Below are 25,360 nucleotides of genomic sequence, written 5' to 3' on the forward strand. Positions count from 1 at the left end.
CTGGAAGTAAATAAAAATGGAGGTTTTGCGCAGGGTGCCGAGCTTGACCTGCAGGCCTGTAATTACAAATTTGTATCTTAGATGGTAGGTGAATGGAAAATGAAATTTTCATCTTGTTGTGGAAGTACACAATAGCTTTCATATGTGTGGGGTTGCCGATTTTTTTTGTATTACATTAATAGTAGTGACATCAATGGTACCAAAGTGTAAACACATTTGCATTCAATACTAATTCTCATTGTGAAAGCCGAACAGAATAATAATAACCTTATTCATGAATACACCACAACTTTGTATTGTGGTGACAGATGAGTTTTTGTCAACAAAAATGAAAAGTAATGTGTTGATGTATGATGTCATGAAAAAATAATTAGGTAAAACTTCGGTTTGGTCCCAACACCTATCACTCGTTTCTTTCGTCATTTTGAACATTCCTACTTACGTATTCTGCATTACGAAAGATTCTTCAAGGTAGTATTTTGCTTTTTTCACGAAAATAATTTCAATTTGTGACGAGGAGTAATTATTGGGTAAAACTATCAAAGCCGGGAATCCGATTTCTTCAAGTTTACAGGAGGAAGTGCGTACGGAATTGAGTTTGTGTGTAATTTCGGAAGTTCGTAGAAGTGTTTTCTCGCATTTTTCAATGTATTTGGCCGCTAATTCATGTTTTTTTCTATAATAATGTCCGTCCGATGTACGAAAGCCGTTGCTTGCATTTCCGTCCATGTACAGCCGGCAGCCGACGAGAAGATAGCTGAATGAAGGGAGACGGGGTACAGAGGGAAAGGGAGGGTCAGGTTCATTTGCAGAATTTGGGGGTGCTCGGGGAGAAGGAAGTCTTGTTTTCTTCTGTGCAGGTCATTGTCAAGCTGTCGAGAAGAGTTCTGACGGAAGAGCACCTCCCCCACGCGAAAGAGTGGAGTCGCCTGGCAGTACGTCACACCTCTTCTGCCAGCGCTCTTCTCGTCGGCTGCCAGCTGTACTTGAACCGGATGTTTCGAGCATCTGATGACGTAATCCCCGGTAAGTGTTCCCAAACACACAGTTTTTCACTATATTGCCCAACTAAAGCAACTTAACCAAACCTTACTGTGATGGTGCGTGGGGCTATCGCGAATGGTTTTTGGGGCTATTCGTGGATGGTTATACGATACAGAATGGTTTTTGGGGCTATCCGTGAATGGTTTTTGGGGCTATGTGGGAATGGTTTTTGGGGCTATTCGTGGATGGTCATACTATCATACTATGAATAGCCACACGAACCATGCACGGATAGCCCCAGAAACCAAAAAATCACCACGAACAATCGCGCTTATCCTCACAAACCATTCACAGATAGCCCCACAAACCATGCACGGCAAGGTTCGGTTACATTAGGCAAACATAGTTAAAATTATCATCTTTCCAAAAACTGCATGGTTGGAAACACTGACAGGGAGTTACGTCATCAAACATCGCAACATTTGGTTCACGTAGTGCAAGGATATAAAAGGAACGACAATTTTGCGTCTGAGAGATATTTCTGTTCAAAAATACATAATTTCCTGGAGAAATAGATTCCACGATGAAAGAAAATACCTCCACGAACTTCTAAATGCTACAGAAACTCATTTCCGTAAGTAGTTTCTTGTGTAAAAATAAAGAAATCCGTTGGGATCGTATCGAAGTTTTACCAATAACTAAAATAAGTAGTAACATCATTCCATCCTCTCTGCTACAAAAGTGTACCATGTTCTGTGCTCTGTTATTTCCCAATATAATACATATCTTGGAAGTTTAGATGTAAGTACATAATTACATGCCTCCTTTGAAGAATATATATTTTTCATCCTAGTGAATGGTATTTTTAAGATGCATGACCAGCATCCATCATCTTGTGTGACGAATTAAAATTTCAGGTAATTTTCCTGAAATGAAAAATCATAAGAATTTGATTCCATAGACAGGCAATATTTTTGGGGGAGCATTGACCCACTGTAACCCCTCAAGAATTACATCCAAAAAAAGAGAGAGGCTATTAAAAACTAAAACTAACTAACTCTCTAGCCTTCTTAAACCCGAAGGTTCATCGCTGCAGCAACATAGGCCTTCCATCTGTCCCTATCTTGAGCAAGATCTATATACTCTTTCCCATCCCTACCGATTTCCTTTAGGTCCATCTCAACGTTGTCCCTCCATCTTCGTCTTGACCTTCCTACAGGTCTCTTACCATCTGGTTTCCCAACAAGAATTCTGTAAACTCCTCTTTCCTCTCCCATTCATGCCACATGGCCTGCCCACCTAAGTCTTCTTGATTTAATTATTCTAATAATATCTGGACATGAATACAAATTATGTAGTTCTAAATTATGTAACCTTCTCCACTCACCTGTCTCCTCATCCCTTTTAGGTCCAAAGATTTTCCTAAGGATCTTATTTTCAAATACTCTCAATTTATGTTCTTCTTTCAATGTAAGGGACCAAGTTTCACACCCATATAATACTACAGGCAAAATTACTGTTTTGTATATTTTAACTTTTAGTTTCTTAGATATTAAACGAGAAGACAAAAGTTTATGAAGAGAGAAGTAACATGCATTTCCTGAATTAAGCCTACTTTTTATTTCCTCTTTAATATAATTTTCATTTGTTAATATTACTCCTAAGTATTTGAATTTGGAAACTGGTTCAAACGAGTTGTTATCAATAATTAGATTTTGATTATTACCTAACACTTGGTTTCGGCCTGTAAGCATATATTTAGTTTTCTCTTTGTTAACTTCCAAACCTATCTCTTTAGCAGTTTTGAAAAATATTTTAGCATTATTCTTAATTGTATTCACATCATCCCCCAGTAAGTCTACATCATCTGCATATGCTAACAACTGAGTCACACCATTTAATTTTAGTCCTTCTTTAGTTTCTCTTACCTTCCTTACAGCATATTCTAAGGCAAAATTAAAGAGCAATGGAGATAATGCATCTCCTTGTTTTAACCCATCATGAATTGTAAATTTGTCAGACATATTATTACCCACACGAATTTTACTTTCTGTTTCACTGGTGCATATTTTTATCATACTAACAAGCTTCTTAGGTATTCCAAACTCTACTAATATATTATATAATTTATCTCTTTTGACCGAATCATATGCTTTTTTGAAATCAATGAATAGCTGATGGACATTTTGATTATATTCCCACTTTTTTTCAAGTGTCTGTCTTATGTGAAAAATTTGATCTGTAGTTGATCTGTTACGTTTAAATCCACATTGATAATCACCTATAATTTCATTAGCATATGGGGTTAGTCTTGTTAAAAGAATGTTAGACAATATTTTGTATGTTGTTGAGAGTAGAGAAATTCCACGGTAATTACTGCAGTTCATTTTATCACCTTTTTTAAACACAGGAACAATTATGGATTCTTTCCACTGTTGAGGGATTTCTTCTTTATTCCATATTAAGCAAATTAATTTATGAATTTGACATATTAATGAATTTCCACCATATTTAATTAACTCAGCTGGTATTAAATCAATGCCAGGTGCTTTGTTATTCTTTAGCCTTTTAATAGCATCTTTAACTTCAGTCAAGTTAGGTTCTGGAACTAAAGGTTCTGCTGTGTATACATCATTTACTTCTGATTTATCTCCTACATGGACATTTAAAAGGTCATTAAAGTAGTTCTTCCATCTATTTAGAATACCGCTTGGGTCAGCTAGAAAATCACCGTCTTTATCTTTTATCAAGTTTACTTTAGTTTGCCACCACTTTCTAAATTCATTTACACCTTTATATAAATCTCTGATATTTTTATTTTTGCTGTTTGTTTCAATTTCGTTAATTTTGCTTTTCAAGTAATCTCTTTTTTTACTTCTAAACGTGCGGTTAACTTCTCGCTTTATTCTATTATAATTGCTTAGATTTGTATCATCCGAGTTATTTAACCACCTAAGTCTAGCCTGATTTCTTATTTCTATTAGATTATGACATTCATTATCAAACCATGGTTTACTTTTTCTTGGTTTATGGTATCCTATACTTTCTTTAGCTGCTGATTCTATTGCATTACGTATGTGCTCCCAATTCTTATTTACGTCTGTTTCATTTATATTTTCATCATCATTTAAATCCTGCAAAACATCAAATCTATTTGACAGTTTAATTTGGTAATCTTTCTTAATTCTTTCATCAGCAAACTTTCCTGTATCAAATTTTATAACTTTTAGATTTTGTTGCTTATGATTTATCACTGAGAGTCTTTGTCTTAATTTAGCAATTACTAAATAATGGTCACTGGCACAGTCAGCACCTCTGTGTGTACGAACGTCAATTATACTAGTATGCCTTCTCTTATCAATGAGAATATGATCTATCTGATTATGAGTTTTACCATCTGGAGAAGACCAGGTATATTTATGGATATTTTTATGTTTAAAAGTGGTACTTTTCACAATTAAATTCTTTGAGGTTGCAAAAGTAATCAATCTTATAGCCTACCATTATCATTACTTAATTCATGAAGACTTTCTTTACCAATCGTGGGTTTAAATGTCTCTTCTTTGCCAATCTGTGCATTACAGTCACCTAACAGAATTTTCATATCATACTGGGAAAATTTATCAAAGATCTGTTCTAACTCTGCATAAAAATCATCTTTAGTATTATCATCTTTATCTTCCGTTGGTGCATGTATGTTTATTAAAATAATTTTACACCACCTACCCTGTAAAACTGCATATGATATCCTATCATTAATAAATTCTACTGTTTTAAGAGCCGAGATAATTCTATTATTTATGAAAAAGCCTGTTCCAAAATTATGATTTTCAGTACCACCATAGAAAAAGGTATAATTTTTAGTTTTACAATTCCCTTCTCCTGGCCACCTAACTTCCTGGACAGCTACTACATCTAATTTATACTTCACTATCTCATTAACTGTACACTGAAATGCCCCAGGCCGGTAAAGGCTCAGAACATTCCAGGTGCCTAATTTAATATCCTTATTCCTAACGTAGATTTTATCCTTAGTCCAGGGACCTCCCAAAGTAGTCCCCACCCGGAGATCCGAACGGGGGACTATTTTACCTCCGGAATATTTTACCTTGGGAACATCCATGGCCTTATATTTCTGTTTCTTGACATGTCTTTTTACAGTGCAGAGTTGTCAGCTCTACGCCTAACCCCCAATATGAATGGAGGAACTACTACACAAGACAAACACAAACATATTAGACAGCACAATTACTACACAAGACGAACACAAACACATTAAACAGCATAACTACTACACAAGACACACACAAACACATCACAACTATAACACAATATAAACACAAACACACCACAACTACTACACAATATAAACACCACACACACACACACACACACACACACAAGTCAAGAGAAAGTTAGAAGAAAACAAAAACAAGATGGGAAACAGAGGAAGAAAGGGACTGAGAGAAACGATGAAAGAAATAGAGAAACAAAGGAAGCAAGAAAAGAGTAAACAGCCACTGTAAAATTCATGCATTCCTCTTGGAAATGACCTGTAACAGTTATTAAATGTAAAAGCCTACACTTTCTTGCCACTTTGTGCACAGTAAGGCTAATTGGGACTGGGCGTACAGTTTGAAGTGGAATCCGAAGCACAGCCTCCACAGGGTATCGAACCCGGGACACCTTGATTACAAGGTGACGATGTTACCATCGGGGAGGCCGAGCCTATCGGTGAAAGAGTGAAGAAATGAGGGCCAAGAACAACCAAAAAGTGAATGACTTCAAAATACTTCTGTGAGGAGTAAAATAGGCCCATATGCTAAGCCGTTTTTCTGACCTTAATTTTAAATGTGAAGAAAGAAATTTATAGTAATTTGTAATGCATATATTCCGGACCTGTGTCGACCCTTTTTTTTATTTTGTAAACAGGGATCAATGTTATCAATTTCTATGCAATCCGCCAGTTAAGCAAACTACCGAGATTAATGCAAATACGCTAAATGATATTTCAGACGGCTTTCTGCGTCAATTGGAATGCTGCGACGGTTCCTTCGGGTGAGGGATTTATAGGAGGTTACCTTGAAGAAACGCTCCAGACCTTGAGCCCATCAGTACATCAAAGTTATCTTGCGGTCAGGACGAGCCACAGGCGCAACTAATTTCCTTCAACTCAATTAAAAGCAATCTTGTTCGTCGTAAAACAGTCAAATACTTGTTCTTCCTACGTCGCCCGTTTTTTAATCCCCTCCTTCAGGTTCCTCCATAATCAGTCTTCGTACAAGACCGTTCGATACGAGGGAAGGGGATCAGCTTGCGCCAAGAAGCATCGCCTGCTAAACTCAATTAGACTTTCAGTTACCTCTTTATTACCATTTTGTTCTTCCTGCGGGAGGAAAGAGGACGGGGGGAGGGATTGGCAACGCCATTTCAATTATATCGTAACGCCACATTCGCTCCCGAGACGAGGTCGTAATATATTCACACTCGTACGGCCAAAGGACAAGCGGGAGAGATGCATAAGCGCAGCCATCAGTCAGACGTTCGAGAAAAGGAACAAACGGTCGTTTTTTATTGGATCGGATCGCCAGCAAAACAAACGACGCCCTCCGATTGGGTTTTTCGAGCCTACATAAATTACAGCGCCGTGGCTATTCATCTAAGTGAAGGAATATACATACAGAGCTTCGAGCATCGGAAATATTCCGTTATCTATCTATAATCTTCACGCTACCTGTTCGTCCGAAAGAGGCCGTTGAACGGAAAAAGTTCAATATTCCAGAAGAGGAAAGGAGGAGTGGGGTGGGGGAGAGGTCAGACCTCGCAGGTAATGTATGCACATACATTTCGGTGGCGCATTTATCACACGTCCAAAGAATTGACAGCCTCAAGATGGAGTATTGACAAAACTCGGCAGATAAAACGTGGATGGAAACTAAACGACCACACAGCTTCACAACAAATTAGCGGCCCATATCGGTTAATCTGCCAAACGAAGGAAAAGCGTCCGGCATTACTGTATAAAATTTCATACATAAGGCATATATGTTATAAAGGTAACGGTTCCGATTGTTTTATGTTTTTTGTCAAATTTTTCCTAGCAGGAAGACTAATTATCGTAGAATTTTAGCAATCATTGTCACACAAAATTTGAACCTTCCTCAAAGTAATAAGCACGGTTTGGATGTTGAAAAAAAACCACTAGGGGTGTACGGGACAGAATTTTTTGGGTCGAGACAGGATCGGGATGGGAAATTTTTAAATCCCAACATTCGGGATGGGAAATGTTCAAAATTTCCCGAAGCTCTGGAAATCTCGAATTCTACACTTCATTTTCACCTTAAGTGATTAATTTTGCATTTTTGGAATAAAAACTAATTATTTCCGATGATTTGCAGACACTTACAATGCAGAGAACGTCGAGAATTAACGACTTTTTAAAATGATCATTCGGTATTTCCCGACTGCTCGGGATCCCGAAAAGTCGGGAAGTCATTTCCCGAAGTCGGGATCGGGACGGGAATTTTTTTCCTGATCCCAACTTTTCTGGATCCCGCACACCCCTAAAAGCACTTTAAAAATTAACTTACGCATGCATGTGCACTTCCCATGGACAATGTATTTTTCGTTGACAAGCTACTAAGTATCGTAGACTAGTGGGAATTAATGTAGAAGTAAATCAGAACCTTAGTAAAATGCATTTACGGATTTTCTTTTAATGCTAAGAGAACCAAACCTGGCCTGCCTAACCTAACCACAAAAGCATGTATTGAACAAAATCTTAAGTAATCGATAAAACTTTGCAGTATGTGTTAACAGACATAAATCAAAATCGAACCATGTAAAAATTACATTCGTGGAATAATGAAACCGCAATATAACAAAATTTATAAATTTTAATTAAATTAAACAAATAATAATGAGTAAATGTTGCATAATGAAATATGATAATAACTAGAGATATTATTAGTTAATGTCTAGTCCGGTTCAAATCCAGGAACTTTTTTAACGATGGAAGCGGCCCCGGCGCCCACCCAGCGTCGAATAACATGGGTACCTGCGGGAAACCCTGGGGGGTAAAGGCGGTCAGGGAGGTGATGCTGATCACATCACCCTCACTCAAGACCGGATCAAGAAAGTGTGGGGCATTACCCCGACACCTCCTATACGCCTTCATGGCGTTGTGCTTAGCACAGGGTAGCACTTTTACCTTTACCTCCTCCCCCTCCCCCCCATAAATTCAGTTAGACCATATAGTGCAACAACTTATTTCCAATATGAACAAAAGTACATAATTTTTGAAAGTACATACTGGAGAGGGGACGAAGGGAAACTATGCAAGACCACAGAAATATAAATGAAAAAAAATGCATGTCTGAAACATTTTCATATTTTCAAAAAATGTTTTGGTCAGAGTGCAGCAATCCAACTTAGGTACATTTGGAACACCTAAAATGGAATTCCACCAACCCAATCCCTGCTCACTAATTCACATTCAAGCATAAAACAGTCCCAATTAGTCTTTGTACATGAAAAAAATATATTTTAATCAAATTAAATTAATGAATTAATCTTCACAGGAGTAGCTCTGGAGATTTTCCGAAGCAAAATCCAAAAGTTGCAGGACCGAAGGTCTACACTCGAACTGGAGATGGAGGGACGTCTGCAGTGTTTACTGGAGAGAGGAGACAAAAAGATGACCTGGTGTTTGAAGCTTTAGGGGCAACAGACGAGTTAACATCTTGTATAGGGTAAATTATTTTAGTCATAACCTGAAGACAGTAAGAAATATTAGTGCCCATTTGTTGCTGCTAATTTTTAGCATTCAATTGTACAGGGTAAAGAAGGAAAGGTACGCCTCTCAAATTCCTGTCACTGGGTATAAGCCAGGGAATGTAAGGTAATTTCATGTCAAATCAACCCAGAATAAATAAATTTTGGAATTTGATGTCATGGATTTGGCTAATTTTTGGTATACACTTTTCTTATCATCTGAAATATAGAAAATATATTTTTTTTATTTCTCATGTTGCCGGTTTTTGAGTTATTGAATTTTGAAAAATTTGAATTTTGACAAAATTACCCAAAAACCGCTCACCACAAACTTTAAATACAATTTGCAAGAGACCTGTTTCAACAACATGGCTGGGCATGGTCCCATTTTAAAGCTCATGAAGAGGGCTTTCATTTGATATACAACATGCTTGGTATTTTACCATTTCCAAAAAAATGAAATTTTGAAAAATTTCACACATCTACTGAAGGCTCAGTCAAAATTTCAAGGTGGTATCTTTTTGGTATCATATGAAAACTGAATTCCTTTGAAGACCATGCGATGATTTAAGTTAACATATTTTCCATACCTAACCTCATTATAAATACAGAAGCATACATACCAAGAAACTGCTTAGTGATACAGAAAGTCTTTCTTTCTTTGATAAAATGTATGATGCTTGTGTCATCTCCTCTTGCTTCGGCTGGTATGTTCTACCAGTGGCTGTTACAGGGTCCACTTTGCAAAGGACTGCGTGTCTTGGGATTTTAAGAACATCTGGCCACCTTGGATAACTAAATGACTGTGCTTGACCACAAGGATGCAAGAAAGACACGTGCACTTCATGTTCTACATCATCTTTCGAAAGTACAGATCCCACCCACCAATTGGCATCATACGCACACACTACAAAACCTTTGATGTGTTCAAAGATACATTTTCAACATCTGCATTAACTTTAACACAATGTATCAAAGTTTCTTCAGATGCAGAAAACACTTTAGTCTCCACTTTTTCTGTGCTGACTGGTATGAATGCATAAAACCTCTTGAGTCCCTGTTACAGCTTCACCAAACCATGTCTGTAAAAGTCTCTTCTTCCAAATATTTGTCACATGAGAGAAAGTTATTGATGGAATGTTCTCCTTTCCCCACTCAAGTAGCTGGAGTGGTGTCATGATTTGGTTTGAAAGAGGATTCTGGAGACTAGCTTTGTCTGACAGTCTCTTTACTGTCCCTCCAACACCATCACATACTTCCTTACCATGTGCTGGTGCATAAAAATGCTACTCAGCCGCAATGCCATCAAAATCTCTATGATGGTTGCACAAATTTGCAAAGTTTTTGCGGTTCTTATATTGCGCTGCTGAACCATCAGAGAAGAAATATACTTTCTGTAACTTTGGCAGACAATCAATTTTCAAGAAATCTAAAAGCTTTCTTTGGAAAACATGGACAAGAACAGTGTTGTGAATCAAGCAGTCTGAAATGAAGATATAACTGTTACGTTTTAGAATATCATTGTCCTTAAAATATACTACAAATGGATGAATTGTTGCCAATAAGTTGTTCCAGTGGTACCCTTGTACTTCATCCTGCAAAATAAATAAGTAATTCTCAGCAAAATCACATGTCACCACAGCTTCATCATGCACAAGAACTTTTGTTTTCAGAAAAATATACTGATTGCTGTTTGGCTATAAAATCTTGAGGTTGATCAACTGATTTGAAAAATCTTGAACAAATTCCTCTGTGGATTTAGTAATTGTCTGAAAAGAACAGCGATCCACTGATATCCACTGCTTGTAGATTATATTTTCAATCATTTCTTCCTCAAGGCTTGTTAGCAAAGCTTCCTTGAAATCAATTATGCTGGGACAGGAATCACACTCATCTAGAAAACACTTCTGTTGTGGTACCCTACACATTATTTTTTGAAAAACAATCTTGGTATGTTTTTAATGTATTTTCATGTTCTGGGAGAGTTATTTTATTTAAGTGAGCTCCAGCTATCATTTGTTTAACATTTTGATGAGTGGTACAAACACACACAGTGTGGGTACCACTGGCTCCTGCTATTATGCAACTCTTTGGTCTTAATTCTACAAATTTTGAAAACCCAATCTTCAGTAGCGAGTATTTAGATTTAAAAAGTCTGAATATTTCTCTCAGATTTTCCAGGATCAATCTTTTTTGAATGTGGATACGTTTACCATCTGTGTCCATCACGGAAACATAGTCTTTCTTGCCAGGCATTTGCCTGCTAACTTCATCACTCCAGTAAAAATCTTTAACTAATCAGGCTGTTTCTTCTGGTAAAGTTTTTCCAGGTCTGGGGTCAGGTGAGGACAAAATTCCCTTCCAGGGTTTCTACCAGTCTGCAAAAGTCAGGGAATTTTTTTTCTGGAAAAGTTGGGGAAATTTAATTTTTTTCTGGAAAAGTTGGGGAAATTTAATATTTTTCTGGAAATATTTGTATTTTTGTTTCTGGGCCATACAAGAGCTAGTGACTTGCTCCTGGTATTTCAAGAAGGTGTAAAAGGTATCAATTTGAAAAACATAGTGTACAACATTGCTGGAAATAAGAAGCTGCAGACTTCATGTTCTTTATAGTGTTTTCAAAGCATATTTTCATAGTTCTGGTTGGAACATATTGGTACTCTTTATTAAGAGCAGTGTACAATGTATTTAAAAATGTTCCAGCTCGGAGGGCAGATTTCACAAGAATTACAGGATCAAAAGTTTTGTCCAATTCAGTGGTTAGACAATGGAAATGTGGTGGAAAAAACTCAGTACCTTTTATCATTTCTGAAAACCTTTGCTGACAGAGTTTCTGGTACCAAGGAACAACCAAGGTGTGAAAGCTTTAAAACTATTAAGTCACAAGTGAGCAATCCTCTGTTACCAGTCAGGCTAGCTTTCTTTCAAACTATTGCAGCTGATACAGACCCCTTTCTTGTCAGGTTTCAGTCTGATTCACCAATGGTGCCTTTCCTTTATCAACATTTGCTCAAGCTACTGAAATCCCTTATGTCCAGGTTTATAAAGAAGTCCATTCTGCTTGAAGCTGTAAGTTCTGAAGATCTTTTGAAACTAAATCTAACTGATCCAGAATGTGTGTGTTCTGCAAAAGAAGTTGACATTGGATTTGCACTCCAAGCAGCATTTAGATCTGTGAAACTATCTGACGTTCAGGTGTTACATTTTCGTTAAGGTTGTCTGAAAATATTACAATGATTGTGTAAGAAGATATTATGTATGAGATCACCATTGAAATATAGGTTCACATATGGTGCAGCATGTCTCTCTCCAGCATCTGTTTTGGATGGAAAAGTAGGTGAAGACCAAGTAAATGTGACATTACAAGTCCTAGTTGAAAAGCGCCATTTTTCTGGTCCTGCGGCAGATGATATAAAACGGTTCTATACTGACTGAAAATTTTGACATTGCTGTTGATCGGCTGGATCAGATGTGGATGACAGTTCTTGAAGACTGTAACAACAGCACCTTTATACTGTTTGTCCGTAAGATTTTAATGCTTTCACATGGAAATGCTTCTGTTGAGCGCAGTTTCTCTGTAAATAAGCATTACCTTGTGGATAATCTTGTTGAGGACTCACTTATTGCCCACCGATGTATACATGATGCAATTGTAACTTATGGAGGGCTTGAAAAAGTCCCTATAACAAAATCTTTAATTCATGCAGCAAGGAATGCAAATGGAAAGTGGAAGGAAGCATGATACAACAGAAACTCAGAAGACTCATTTACGTAGAAGAGAGGAAAAGAAGTATGGCAGAACTGAAAGAACTGAGTACAAAGAAAGCTAGAATCCTCGAGAGATCTGCAAAGGAAATGCAAGAAGTTGGTGAAGAGATAAAAGCATTAAAGAAGAAAATAGTGTAATTGTGTTTTTCGAGTAATGTGTTCTTTTGAAACTTTCACATGTTAATGAATGTCAATTCTATATGTTAGAAAAACATTTCAAGTATTCAAATTGTGCATTTATTTTAAAGGAAGAAAACTATTGTACAAAATTACATTCAATTTATAAACATATATATTATTTTTCTTATGACTACTGAATTGTTATGGAAATAAATTAACTCAAAAAAATGGGCAAAACTTTTATTTTTTAATGTGTGGGTGGATCCGATGGCTATAAGTTGTGAAGGGAGACCATCAATAATTTTACATAATGTGATAGTGAAAGCTTGCTACTATATTGGTAAATTCCCATACATATGCAGGTACAAGAGGATAAAGTATGCTTTGTGGTGAAAAGATTAATCTGATGTACTACAGTTTACGGTTTTAAACTTGTGTGTGAATTTTCATCTAAGTGCTCTCATTTTCTTACATATATCATCTATGACTGGGTGCCAAAACTTTGGGATTGGAGCAAGGACAGTTAATTTTTTCTTGGTAGATAAGAGAAAGCATTAAGAGACATACTGGTGGGGCAAAAAGTAGGGGGACAATCCCCCCACACACATTCCCCTAATCGCTGCTACTGTACATACATGTTCATGAACATTAATTGCCATAATAACTTGGTCTGGAAAAGTCAGGGAATTTTGTTTTCACAAAATAGTAGACACCCTGCTTCTCTTCGATGAGTTTTTTTTGCTTTCCTTGCTATGTAATTATGAACACCAAACTCCTTTTCAATTTTTCCACATGACCAACTTTTGGGCAAAATAGACAAAATCATGAACCTTTCACTTTTATTTGCAGTTTTAAATCTCTCTTTAAGTTGCTCAAAGATGTCTGATTCTGAAATGCTACAGTGGCATTCTTCATCTTTATCACCTTCTGCATTAAAAAGGGATTGGGTGTAAGAAATCTTTTCTCTGCAATACCTTTTCGAACTCTTCAGTTTCTTTTTACTAACTGGAGACTCACCAAGAGAGATCAAAGAGGAATTCAAGTAGCTGAACCCTGGATCAACAGCCATATATTCTGAATCTTGGTTTCTGCAACTAGAACCAGCATTATCATCTGGCCCTGAAGGATTTTCTTTTTCTGGAACGATAGCCTGCTTTTCCTTCCCCAACTGCAGTCTACAGGAAGTGCAAATTTTCATGTTTTCTTCAATTCCGTAATTTAAAGAAACCATCCAAGCTGCCACATTCTTCAGATCTTTACTGCACCAGTGTCCCTTTTTCTTCAAAGGATTACAACAGTATATGGACCACTTCTTGCCATCTATATCAAGATTTTTTTTAAAAAATGAAGACACTAATAAAGCAAGTTTCAAACAATTCACAGCGCAGAAGTTAACTGAGATGTACACACTCTGACAGCTACACCACAACTGATCCAGTTGGACAAAGAAGCATAGAAGAGCAGGAATAAACAGTCACTGCAGGAAAGGGATGACCCACACTTGAGCTTTAACTGTCTCTCACTCATGATACCAAAGAGATACCACCTTGAAATTTTGACTGAACCTTCAGTACGTGTGTACCAATATGTGTAAAATTTTTGAAAATTTCGTTTTTTGTAAATTGTAAAATAAAATTTTGAAAAGACTTTCAAATGAAAGCCGTCTTCATAAGCTTTAAAATGAGACCATTTAAAGTTTAAAGTTTTATTTAAAGTTTCAGCGGTGAGCGGTTGTTGGGCAATTTTGTCATATTTCAAATAAGAAACACGTATACCAAAATTTAGCCAAATCCATGACATCAAAGGTTTATGCATTGGTTGATTTGACATGGAATTACCCATAAGCCAATCGAATGGTAGGGTAACTTCTGATGTAAGCACTTCCAGACAACTGTCATCTTTGGTTAAAAATAAAGGTAAACCCTTTTCTAGAAATGCCGCAAAGAGGGTCAGTGGAATGGCATCCATGATTCCCAGACCTGACACCTCTTTGCTTTTATCTTTGGGTTAATTTTAATGACATGCTGCACTGAGTGAAAGTCATTAATATCTCCATTACCATCAGGGGTGATTATTGTGCTCATTAGGCCATTTCATGTGAGGTGCTTCTCAGTATTCATAGTGACTGGAAAAAATAGCTGCATATGTACAGTCATGAACACTTGTGGGTTGTAACAATACCATTGAGAACCAGTGGTATCATTACAAAACCAAAAGTGTCTGTGACTGTACATTCAGCAGAATGGGACACATTCAATGGGTTTAAACTTCAACTAAAGCTGTGTTACAAGTAGCAAATGTACACTTCCTGGGATCAGTTTTTGTCAAATGACTCCTATCCCATTTATAATATTTGGTCTGAATCCCAAATTACAGCCATAATCATTGTGTATATTTTGGCTTATAACCGGTGGCAGGTATTTGCAAGGCATACCTTTATTTCTTATGAAATGTGGGGTTGTCTTCATAGATTTTTGACAATAATTGTAGAAATACATGTGTAAATATCCGCACTGATAGTTTGAGCTCATAATCATCGATTCCTTTTCATATATTGCTAAGTATTGGTAAGACAGACTAAAGTACATTTTAACATGGAGATAATGACTATGTTCACTTAAGTTTCAATTTCACTATGTCTTTCACTTCATGGTCCATATTTGAAGGCCCACTACGAATGACAAATTACAGTTACAAGCGAACTACTGGGCTTCGAGCGTATACCAATGGTTTTGCCTGTTTGAGCGTTATTCGCTCAAGCGAAGAAGCTGTCAATTTTGTACGCTATCTAGCATCGTCCAGCAATCTACTTGCCGCTCGAGCGAAAAACGCTCATTGCAGCACTCTCTTGTACATAGTTTTATACTAACCTCGGTACAATGATCTTTACAAATTGCGTCTCTTCTTTTCTGCTGTGTCTTGGCTTGTATGTCCCATTTGGTGAATGTCGCCCATTGCTTTCTTGATCCTGAAGTGAACTCTCTTGTTGCTAGCATGTGGAACATTCTGGTGAAATCTAAGATTCTTCATTCTTTGAGAAGATTCTAGATCCCAGGAGTGGGCTTGGTTTCCAGTGCAGGTGCCCCATTGTCGACATGGCAAAAACTTTTCACTAAAACAAATTTAGGACTGCAGCCCCCCTCATCCATATGCTACATGAATTTGCGAGGCAAAAATTCTCCCAGCTTGAATTTGGATGGAACTTGCTCAAAACTATATGACATCATTTCGTGTTGCACCTAAGGGAGCTTGACGGCTCTTTACAACACAAAGGAAGGTTTTGAACCATGTGTTGTATGCTGGTGGTCCACCAGCAGTGTTCGCATTGGACGTAACAAAATATGTGGTTGGACTTTGTGTTCCATGTTTCATACGTTTCTATGACAAGGGCCTCCCCAATGGCGTAGTGGGAACATCACCACCTTACAATCAAAGGGTCCCAGGTTCAATACCTGGTGAAGGCACAAAGTGGTTCGTGTCACTTTTTAGCTAGAAGTCCAGTCCCCTTTTGGTGCATGAAGTGGACTTTAAAAAAAATTCACCAACATAAAATTCCAAAAGTGGTTAAGAAAATATGTGGGTAAAATGTTCATATTGAAATTGACTCGATAACTATAATTCAGGAACCAGCAATCCAATTTAGATGAAACTCACAGCATTCTTCTTTCTATTGTTGCTTTGCAGTTGTTAATTTCTACTCTTTCAAGTTCATCTCGATGCTTACAGTAGTTTTGTTATGTCTGTAACTCCATTAGTGTGCCTTTTATGGACATACATTTAGAGGACTGAAGCTACAACTTTTCCCTCATTTTAAATGCATGTATAGTACTGAAAAATAACATAGTCCTTGTGTTTCATATTTTAAGAAATTGTGTGTTAAAATTATTGAACTGTGGTTTAGGAGTCCAAAGATTTCAATGTTAATTTTTAAAAAACATTTGAAATGGCACAACTAACTTCTGAGAGCAAGTCAGGCCAAGCAGCTATCAAGTGGGGAGTGAATGGTTAGATCATAGTGTATTTTCACCACCATTCTTGGCTTCAAGACCAAAGTCTGCTACTTCATCTTAGCATTCTAGTTATCTTTACGAAAGTGGACCAACTTCAAAATTTTGAAGCTGTCATTAGTAATCATACCCTGGACCACTCTTGTACCAAGACCAAGGGTGATAATCATTTTACATGTTTTAATGTAAAACATTAAGGTTTTTATGTGTCCCTGAATGTAGTCAAGAGTACTTACCGTATTTGCCAGCGTAAAGGAATTTTTGAGGAAAAATGTTTTATAACTTAATTTTATAATTAATGTACAGTATTTCAAATATAAAGTAAATGTAGGTCTATTTAAAAAAATAACTTACGTAATCTAACTAGGAAAAAATACATTTAATCTTCTCCACACACTGCAAAGAAATTAACTTAGAACAGAGAAAATTTCCTGAAATGGAGGTAATTAGAAACTTGAGTATCGACATATAAGATGCACCCTGTTTTTCAGACCTATTTTAAAAGGAAAAATGTGCATCGGCAAATATGGTGTGTATTTTCATACCTGATCTTGCATTCCATTATAGTCTTTTAATGTTTTTGCAGCCTAGCCAAAGAATATGCACTCGATTCGAAGCACGAATACCACGAGCAACTAAAGAGGATACAGTGCATACTGCAAGACATAAGCACGGCCATAGCAACTCCTAAGTCCACCGCCAGAGAATCTCACCTGAAGAGGAGCTACTTTTCCGACAGACACACCAAAGACCTCGAGGAGTGGATCGACGAGTACGTGGCAAAGCTTCCTCCCTTGGAGAATTTCATCCTTCCTGTAAGTTGATAATTAAATTATTGAGAAGTTAGGAGGGATGTGATGGTGGAAAAAGAGTTGCTAGGTTTCTAAGTTTTTGAGGAGGGCAACCCTGTTTCTGGAGGGCACTTTATGGAACATGTCCTGAATCTTGCAGCTGATTTAGAAGTTTTCTTAATTAAACTTCAGTATTCAAATGGCGAAGGTTTGGACATGATATTTAACACTTACAGTGTGGTAGTTGGACTTGTACAAATTTAAGCATGCATTTAACTAATTTCAGGGTGTCTTAACAGTCAAGAAAGTGTACAAAAAGTAAAAAAAATTGACAGGTCAAGAAAATCTAGAAAAAGTCAAGACATTATGCTAGTGGTTGAGAATGTTTGCTATTTTTTTACATTATAGTTAATTTACATTGTTATATACCTGTCCTAGGATTTGTTAAAATTGAAATCTAAAATTATATTGAGTTGTGGTTAATATTTGTTCACTTCGTTTCTTAAGAATTGCATTCTTGCATGCGTGAAGTTTTGTAAAAATATTAAATAAAGTAATGTGGCCATTCCCTATCCAGGATGAAGTCTGGAGCATTAATTTTTACATGCATTAATAATTAAAAAAAGTCTAAATCTCTTGTTAAAGTACAGCTTCAGTTTTCCCTTGTGGTAGGGGTTTTTCATTGAATAAAAATATCTATTTTTCTTAATTTTGCAACTATATGTAAGTAGGAGTCTATTATATAAATATTAAGAAAAAGGAAGGAAAGGTCAAGAATTTGGTAAACACCCTGTAATTTTGAAGTGTACTTTATAGAAAAAAGCATAGCCTTGGTGGCCGAACACGTTGATTAGCCTCATGGTCTTGCCGCCAATGGTCCAATCAGTGCCATATTCTCTTATGTTGCCTGGTTGGTAAACCACTTTTTTATGAAGAAATTGACAGAAAATTTGAAGTTGTGTGACTTTTGTTTTTGTTCTACTTGCAACCCTGCATTTGTGTTTTTATTTCTATTATGTCTAATTCATATAGTAATGTAATGAATATGTACAATGGATGAAAATTCTTGCCTTAAACGAGATCAAATTTTCAGGGTATGCCACTGGCCCTGATGTTGCTCAGGTGACACTGACAAGTTGCTTTGTACACTTCTCCAAAAGTTACTTGACTGCCTTGAAAGTTTTCTAAGTCCAGAAATCGTTAATTTGGCAACATATATCTTGAGAACCAGCAGAGAGTAGCCAACTTTACTGCAGGTCTCTCTACTAGGCCAGAAACCCTGTGGTGAGATTTACATTCTTTTTAATAATATGAAGTCAGAAACTATAATTGCTCAACGTATTAATAGAAAACAATACGGAAAACTCAAGTATGAGGAATAATATAAGAGAATACTTGTGATTCGGTATGTTAAAATTGGAATCGGAGAAACTGTTTTGTGGTTGGAAACACTGCACTCGCTCATGGTACACCGGGAGGAAATCGCTGACAAGATTGAACACAAAAGGACATAATTACGAATAGTTTATGCAAATAAAATAATAACAAGAGCTTGCAAAATATTGTACAATGAGCGAAAATTAAAGAATCTCGCAATTTTCAGCGAAAATGTGTTCATCGCATAGAAAAGTGGTAGCCTGAGTAATCATCAACACATTTCAAAGCATTTGCTACAAGCGATGTTGTAGAGTATTGGTAAAGTACTCACCTCACGTTTTTTTTCCTAAGAATTAAGTGTCGCGGGTTCGTTACAGGCTGTACGTTACAGCAACTATTATTATTATTAGAAATAGGGTTACATTTAAGCTTACAGTCTATTTTACACTGATTATCTATCTATAAAAAACAGCTTTTTGTCCTACATGAATTAATGTTTAAGTATACAATTGTGCAAGTAGCTATACAGAATATGGAAATTACAAATTTATGTAATTTTAAAGAACATAAGTAGTAGTAGTAGTACTGTAATAATAATAGTAGTAATTAATAATAATAATAGTTTCTGTGACTGCACCCCCTGAGAAAAAGTCCTGCAGGTGCCCTTGTGAACATCCTCTGGAAATGCAACTTCTTGAGCAAAATATTGTTTACATCGGTTCGTAGGTACTGTGGCTTTTTGTGTAATTGAAACCCATGTTTTCCTCATAACACCAGAGAAACTATCTTGTCTCAACTATCAGATACTTTTTAATGGTTTCAGTATTTGCAGCCATACTGGCTGTTTTAATTGATAGTTTGCTTGTCGTCTAGGGTGGTGGAAAAGCAAGTGCTACACTCCACATGGCAAGGTCCATTTGCAGGCGGGCCGAGAGATGCGTTGTACCTCTTGTGCGAGCTGGAGAAACCGGCAAGTCGGCTCAAATATACTTAAACAGGTAAATAAACATTCTTCAATCTTGCAAAAAATCTTTCAGTGAAATAGTGGAGCATACGGGTAAAATAGATCAAATTGAGTATTTTGCTACTGAATATTTGTTTCCATTTTATGCATGCTGAACACTTCACCACCCCAAATACACTGTATTTACTCAAGTACCCCAAGCATTTTTTTTCATGCTGTAGAAATGAGGGTCCAAAGCCACATGGATATATAGCCAGCCAATTGAAAGCAGGATGTGAAATTTGGGAAAGAAACATTCTTATCTTCTATCACAAATCAGATATTTGTAACAACCTCACTTGTAATTTGAAATGTCATCTGTATCGAGGGATAGTCAGGAAAAAAGGTTTCCCTAGTCTCCTATCTCCAGAGAATTTTATTCTGGATAAAGAACATGGCATGAACAGAAAGAGGGATCATTACACTATTTCTTCACATAGTCCTCAGTGATATTCAGGCACTTGAACCGCTTCACAAGTGTCAAGAAACACTGTTTGTAAAACTGCATGTCCTGTTTACGGATGAGGTTGCGTACAGTAGCTTCCACTTCTGCTGTTGTGCTGAAACGCTTCCCTTGAATCAGCTCACCAACTCGTCTGATGTTCTCTCTAGTGGTTGTGGAAGGTCACCCGTTGTCTCGCATCATCCACCACACTTTCCCAGCCATCTCGAAATTGCTGACACCATCGCTGCACCATTTGCTTTGACATTACGTGAGGCCCATACACTTCCACCAGCCGGTTATGAATTTCTGTCCCACGTGCCCACTCGTAATGAGCAACAGCTCGTACTTCATCCTTTGTCCATGATTGCTACACACCTCTGTTTTCCATGCCGGTCGGGGCACACTTGTCAACTCTTGCTGTCTTCAACACAGCAGTACGCTGGCATCCTCTTCAAGGAGGTCATGCATCACACAACAAAAGAAAAATGATGCCCGTATAACCTCAACGTATTTCCAACCCAAATTCTCCATTTCTTTTCCCACGTTCATGAGTTCGATTTGTCTGTTGTCTGATATTGTGAGGATGATTGAGGAGTTATCTGGATTTGAATAAATAGCAAAGTGTGTCTGAGTATACTCCATCCTAGCAAGGATTGTTACACAAAAAACTCTTCCTTAAAAGAATAACAACAACAATAAACACTTCATATTGCATTTCAGTGGGATCCAAACCATTGAATTTTTTTTATGCATACCCCCATCAAGAACATGCCTGCCCCAAGAGTTCTTGCACTATAGAGAATAAATTTTACTGTAGTGTTAGACTTATGCATATAGATGCATTTATCACACACGCAAACACACAGGGTAAAAATCCTACTGTATTTAATCTTAAACACTTCCTCTATCTGCAGCCATCATAGTTGCAATTCACATGGAACAATGTTCTTGTGGATTTGTAATTTGTTTATTTAATTCATAATTATTTCTTTAATAACATATTGACGACTTGCCTGTGGCTTTGCCCAAATTTTATTTTATTTACATGTTTGTTCATCACATGATAGAAAATGTCTAAATCAATAATCCAAAAACCAAATCGTAAAATTCAAGCCACATTGTCTGGTTCTCACAGCATGCTACGATGCCAGGGATCCTGGGTTTGGGTACACATGGGTGTTCGTTTTCATCATAATATGACTCTCATCGTCTCAATTAGCCAAAAGTGGCAGAAAAGTTATGCTAAATGACAAAATTCAAGCCACGTTGTCAAGATATATAGATCTTCACAATATGCAACCACATCGAGATGTACAGAGTGGAATCATTGAAATGTAGACTGCCATGTCAGTGTTTGCGCTATCAGCAAGCAAGGCACTCTCGGCCATTTGTCGGCATCATAGAATGTCGATGAAGCAAGTGCACAACAGTTTCCGTAATTATTTAAAAAAGTTATTTACTTGCCAGATTTATAAAAGGAGGTGTTCAAACTAGTCTCCTTCCATGCACATGCATTTTCGATACAACTTTTTTAAGACACCCACTAACGTAAGCTGGTGAAGGGGTGTCAGAAATTGGTTTTTATGGAGGTCCTGAAAGTATGCAAGAGAGAAGTGATAGGGTGCTTGTTACGTATTGTGTTTTTCCTAGTGTATTCAACCGCAAAGTGTGTTATGGCTCAGCAAACGTTTTCTTCTGCACAGTGTGTATTTATTTATGCTTCATATGTGTTAAGTCAATTGGCACATGAAGTTCAAAGGCGATTTAAAACAAGATTCTCGGGTGTAAATGTTCCATGTCATAAATAAATCACTCTTTAAACTAATTACGGAAACTTACATGCTTGATTCACAGACAGTCTACAGTGCCGCATATGACCGCACTTGCCGATAACACAAACACTGATGCAGCAGTCTACACTTCAATGGATCGCTCTGTATAATACACACAGCTCCATCTGTTACGGAAGTTTGTTCATAAAGCATTTACAGGCTTCTAGGTCCACGAGTTTGTAGAGTCAGTGAGTGAGGACAAACTCTTTTAAATAATATTTCACTTAAATTTTATATGAAGTATAAGTATTCGAATCTGGTTTTTTTAACATGCAGCTTTTTCTTTCAGACTAGCTGACTATTTATTTACAGTTTCACGGTATGCTGCAAAATTAGACAGCAGAACGGAAGTCATATATATTCGGCCGAGCGCTCCTGCAGAGAGTAAACAGCAAGTAGATAAAGATTTTAAAGAAGCCGCAAAGACAGCATCGGATGTTAAACCGTCAAAAGAAACAAGTGAGGCATCATCGTAAACTGCGAATACGTTAAAAGAAACTAAACCAAAAAGAGACGAGACTGGGAGAGTCATTGTTAAACATTCTTCTCAGGGAAGGTTCATGTTGAAGGAAAACCGCAAAGTGATTTTTTTATAAAATCCTCTTTGCAAAGAGATATATATATTGTTGGTTCCAATGAAGGAATAAAGACAACTGTACAGGTACCATTGTATTGATCATCATTCATCAGGTGACAAGGTGCACTAGGGTGCTAATGAATAAATAAATTAGTATATGTAACAAAAGTCAGTGGTACGTATCACAGTATACCTTGGACGTTGTGTCAAAATAGTAACGTCTGTAGTCATTATATGGTAGTTCCTATAGAGTGACTTATGTTCAATATGTATGCCACGATATTAATACCATATTCCTATTACTAATAAGACACAGATGGTTTGTCCGGCATGTGCAGTTTAGTCTGTTAGTGTTCTTACTACTGACTGCTAGTCCACAACTATTAGTGTTTCCCATGGGAATTCCCTGTATAGTTAAGCATTGATGGTGCTCTCGTAGCATTCAATGTACTAAATCTGTCCATTGAATTGTAGTTCCAACTTTCCAAAATTGTTGTGAATATGTGTATAAAGAGGCATGTATGCTTGCATTGTTATTTATATTCCCTATTGTGATGCTCTACTTTGAATTCTGAACAAGTTAGCTCATTAGTTATTCATCGGTTTGTTTGCTTGTGCACTGACTAGAATCGCAGTGCTACTGTTAGTAACTCTAGTTATATAAGGCTGCCTTTAAGCAAATGAATGTAAGATAATATATATATTCACCTCTATTCTCTATCCTGGGAATCTCTGTAGCAAGGCCACACATAATGGTAGAGAAGGGGAGAAATCAAGTGGGGAGCGAAGCAGTACATGCTGCTGCAGTTACTTTTCTCCCTCCATGCAATCCCATTCCCCTCTCACTTGTGTTCATTGGTCAAGCTGGCTGTCTCGAGTCAATACTTGGACGGAGACACGTTTTCGTTGGTTCGCTCCCGAGATTCCCACGACAGAGTGTAGCCATTCTCTCAACAAGAAAATGCCAAGTGGTGCAGAACTAGATTTCCATAGTGGAAGTAGTTGAAAGTACTGCGAAGCAATAGATTATATCTATGTGATCAATATAAATATGTTAGAGATGTCATCTTGTTTACTAGCTCTGTATCAAATGTTTGTCAAGGTGCTAGCCAAAATGCCACAGTCGGGATAGTTCAAGCCAGACAGCTTGGCATTGTGACTTGTCCAAACTTCTGCTTTCACCTTTCAGAATTGTGTATCAAATAATTTTTGTTTCCATATTTGTTTACTGGTGTCATTAATAGTGTTGGACGATATATTGTTGGGACAATATTACGTGATATTGAAAAAATATCATCCAGGTGATATCAACTAGATGATATATCGGCATGATATTTTTGCAATACATTTCATGTTGGCGATATATCATCATGATATTTTGAGGATATATATCGTGTTGGTGATACATCATCATGACATTTGGAGATATATATTGTGTCGGCAATATATGATCATGATATTTTGACAATATATATTGTCATGATATTTGGCAATATATATATATATCATGAAGATGATATATCGCCAATATCACAATACAGAAAAAATATCATATTGTATCATCTCTGACAATATTTTCTTGAAGATATATCACTATATCAAATTTCTGAAATCAATCGTACATCCCTAGTCATTTAATTTTGTCTGATTTAAATTTGTGCCAAAAACTGCCAAGGAGATTTGGAAACAGCAGATATAACTTGCCAAATCTAGGACAGTTCAGAGGTTATGCTCCATGAGGCCTTAAAAAGATCGCTTTGCGGGCTTGCAGCAGGCGACAATGTGGGGATAAGTGTGCGAGAACCAATCAGGTCCGTGAATGAGCGAGCCCGGTTGCCACCGCTAGCTCGCTGCACCCTTCTGGAAAGGTGAGTGACCTCTGCCTCTTACTACCTCGGCCTGTTTCTTCGGCTGAGGAGCAGACGACACGAGAGTATCGGCAACAGTCAGCGAGCGACGTCTGCTGTTAACCCGCGAAGCGCTCTTTCTAAGGCCTCCTGCAGTATAGTGTTCGAAGTTGGGTGAGGTGAGACAGGGGGATGTTATCCCCCGCAGCTAAGATTTTTTATTTCATAAAGCTTCCCCTCCCCCCCCCATCCCCATCTAGAATAATTTGTATAAGCATTGTCCTCATGTTAATCCATACAAACATCCTACAACATGTCCCAAAACTGAACCCATCACTACTCACAGCAGAGGCGAGGCATCCAGTCATCGGTAGATGACAAAGCAAAATGATAAAAATATTGAATTTTAAATATTTTAGAGAAGAAGTAATAGAAAATAAGTCAGAATACTTGCATATGTGTGGGAAATAAACCAAGCGACATCATGAAACAGTAAAAGATTTGCTAAGCTTAGTGTATCAAAATGAGAGCCCAGTACTGCTTCCCGTGCCAAACCTTCCCACTAAGTTACCTGTTGAGTGCAATGGTGTTACACGGCTCAGCTCCACGCATAATTGTGTGAATTCCTACTATGTTCGGTAGCATTTGACTGTTCTTGGTGGACACCCTACGACAAGAAAGACGAGAGATTTTCCCCCCACCCTTGAAGGTCTGGTCATATAACAGGCCCTGTTTTCAGTTCCTATGTTTACAATCATGGCAGGGTTTCTCTGATGTCATCAAAATTGAACTTTTTCCGAGTGTCCGTTTCCAGCATTGTGAAGCATGCAACGCTC

At 37.3% G+C, this 25,360-nt stretch overlaps 1 protein-coding gene across 3 annotated transcripts; it reads left to right on the forward strand.

Annotated features, from left to right (window-relative positions):
• Positions 1–23,977, forward strand: LOC145990009 (corrinoid adenosyltransferase MMAB-like). 3 transcript variants are annotated; one of them, XM_083125596.1, is made up of 5 exons: positions 1–84; positions 8,565–8,735; positions 17,239–17,467; positions 19,694–19,818; positions 22,390–23,977. In XM_083125596.1, the coding sequence occupies exons 1-5, from the start codon at positions 17–19 to the stop codon at positions 22,574–22,576; spliced, it is 780 nt and encodes a 259-aa protein (XP_082981722.1). In that variant the 5' UTR covers positions 1–16; the 3' UTR covers positions 22,577–23,977. The 3 variants fall into 3 exon arrangements, with proteins under 3 accessions (XP_082981722.1, XP_082981723.1, XP_082981724.1); XM_083125597.1 differs by having other exon boundaries at positions 22,413–23,977; XM_083125598.1 differs by having other exon boundaries at positions 19,678–19,818; positions 22,413–22,577.
• The last annotated feature ends 1,383 nt before the right edge of the window (positions 23,978–25,360 follow it).

Source organism: Lepisma saccharinum, chromosome 7, assembly GCF_977018435.1.
Source record: "Lepisma saccharinum chromosome 7, izLepSacc3.1, whole genome shotgun sequence".
NCBI classification, from domain to species: Eukaryota; Metazoa; Arthropoda; class Insecta; order Zygentoma; family Lepismatidae; genus Lepisma; species Lepisma saccharinum.

Coding starts and splice junctions, on each gene's coding strand:
- LOC145990009 (XM_083125596.1), top strand. CDS start 17: ATGGAGGTTTTGCGCAGGGTGCCGAGCTTGACCTGCAGGCCTGTAATT. Junction 17,468..19,693: donor TGGAGAATTTCATCCTTCCT/GTAAGTTGATAA, acceptor CTTGTCGTCTAG/GGTGGTGGAAAAGCAAGTGC. Junction 19,819..22,389: donor GCTCAAATATACTTAAACAG/GTAAATAAACAT, acceptor TTTTTCTTTCAG/ACTAGCTGACTATTTATTTA.